The following is a 2,002-nucleotide window of genomic DNA, read 5'->3' on the forward strand; positions in this document are numbered from 1 at the left end:
AGGTTGTCGTGCCTCTGTGCTAAATCTAAGTCCGCCTGCTAGAAGTGGCAGATAATGAGGACCCACACACCTAGGTTAAAGCAGCTTAGCTGCAATCTATTGCTGCTGACACTGGATCGGTGGCTATGTGGCTGTGTAGGAGTCTAGATCGGCCATTCTCACGGGGCAGTGATTGGTACTTTCGGTTTCGCTGTTGCCACCCCCCTGCCGCAGCGTGCCGCTAGCGCAGCGATCGAGACCGACGGCCTCTGCGGCGAAATGCAGACTTCAACCGATGACGTGCGGGACGACACCTTGGATATGCTTCTCGTTCCAACGTCGACCTTCACTGCAGTATTTGAAGTCTGAAGGAGTGCGCGCAACCTCGTGGACGCGCTCCGCTCGTTCTGGTGGCCCGGGATCGACACTGACATCATGAGTCGGCCATCAATCGCGCGCGAGGAGAGGCAGCGGGAGCGGGAACAGATGAAAAGAAACCGCGATGTCTTACTGCTCTACGGCTCGGCCTTTGCCAACATCCCCTACATTGAACATGTGCCGAAACATTGCCCACGGCCGTCTCCAGATACTGTCCTTACAGCCCTGTGTCAACTGGCCGCCATCCGACTCAATGCTGAACGATGCATGGTCTCGCTCCTAGACGAAGAAAGCGGTCGCCAACACTGGCTTTCTGAAGCTACGCGCGATCTTGCACTTCGTCCAGAGATGCCAGGAGATGCGCCCGAGACTCTTTGGTTGGGAAACGTGAGTACTCCACGAAGCTGGGGCTTGTGTAAAGAGCTGCTGAGCTTGTCCCCCGAAGACGAACCAGTCTTCTCCATCGACGATCTTACCAAAGATGGAAGATCCACCTTCCGAGACCACATCAAGGGCATCCCTGAGATGCATTTCTTCGCTAGCACGGCGCTCAAGAGTCCCAATGGTTGCATCGTCGGCTCCATGTGTGTCTTTGACGGCAAGTCACGTGATGGGTTAACCAAAGAAGAGGTTGTTCTCTTACGGGGTCTAGCAGCCACCGTTATGGACCATCTTCATACATACACGGTTCAGGATTGTTACCGGCGCGGGGAGCGCTTCACTCGCGGCCTTATCTCATTTGCCGAAGGCGCTGCAGTCATATCGCCACTCGACACAGGCAGCAACATCGATCCCACCCAGAAAGATGCAACGAATGTAGTACATCTACAAAGCACCTCAGCTCATTCACCTCCTAGACCTGACGCGTCTAAACCTGCCATGCCCTCCGTCGACACGAGTATCGCTGCATCTCCTGAAGGGACTGCGAAGCCTACCTCCCCACCTACCTCGCCAGTGTCCAAAACCCGCAGCGAATCTGTCCGAAATCAGGCTATAGAGAAACTTCAAAACGAAATCTTGCCCATGAACGCAAAGTCCATGTTTTCACGAGCTGCCAGTATTATGATGGCTTCCAGCGATCTCGACGGAGTGCTCATTCTCGACGCCTCAGTCGCTGCCAATTACCAGCGACACGGCCCACGGGGCTTTGCAAATGACACTGACACTCCTTATGAGTCCGACATTTCGAAAATGTCCTCTAGTGACAGCGCAAGTGGTACCGATGGAATTGCCTCGAATTGCGCTTCATCTCGTTCAAGCTCAAAAAAATGTCAAGTGCTTGGAATGGCGACCTATGACCGGATTGGCGAGGTACAGCTCGCAGATATTCTTGAAGCAGACCTTGGACGACTTCTCCAGGAATTCCCCAATGGCAAAATCATCACTTTTACTACCAATGGTCTTAGTCTGTCTTCAAATGATGATAGCTCAGATCTGCCTGGTGCTGATGGTGTAAAACCCTCGCAATCTGGGGAGCCACCGAAGCGAACGGCTAGTCAAAAATCACTAAAAGGATCCAAAGCCGTGCAAGCAATGTTTCCTGGTGCTCGTTGCGTCGCCTTCGTACCATTCTGGGACTATGAAAGGTCGAGGTGGTTTGCGGGGTGTTTGTGTTGGAGCAACAATGTTAGGCGGCTACTGTCGC

At 53.4% G+C, this 2,002-nt stretch overlaps 1 protein-coding gene across 1 annotated transcript in view; it reads left to right on the forward strand.

Moving 5' to 3' along the window:
• Positions 1-414: 414 nt before the first annotated feature.
• ALTATR162_LOCUS9816 (uncharacterized protein) overlaps positions 415-2,002 on the forward strand; it is a gene marked incomplete at both ends in the record, with an annotated part of 6,315 nt that continues 4,727 nt past the window's right edge. The window contains one exon of the mRNA XM_043317452.1: positions 415-1,943. Coding sequence (XP_043173387.1) covers positions 415-1,943 — 1,529 coding nt within the window. The remainder of the gene's footprint in view (positions 1,944-2,002) is intronic.

Source organism: Alternaria atra (genome assembly GCF_907166805.1).
Source record: "Alternaria atra isolate CS162 genome assembly, contig: 32, whole genome shotgun sequence".
In the NCBI taxonomy this organism is placed as follows: domain Eukaryota; kingdom Fungi; phylum Ascomycota; class Dothideomycetes; order Pleosporales; family Pleosporaceae; genus Alternaria; species Alternaria atra.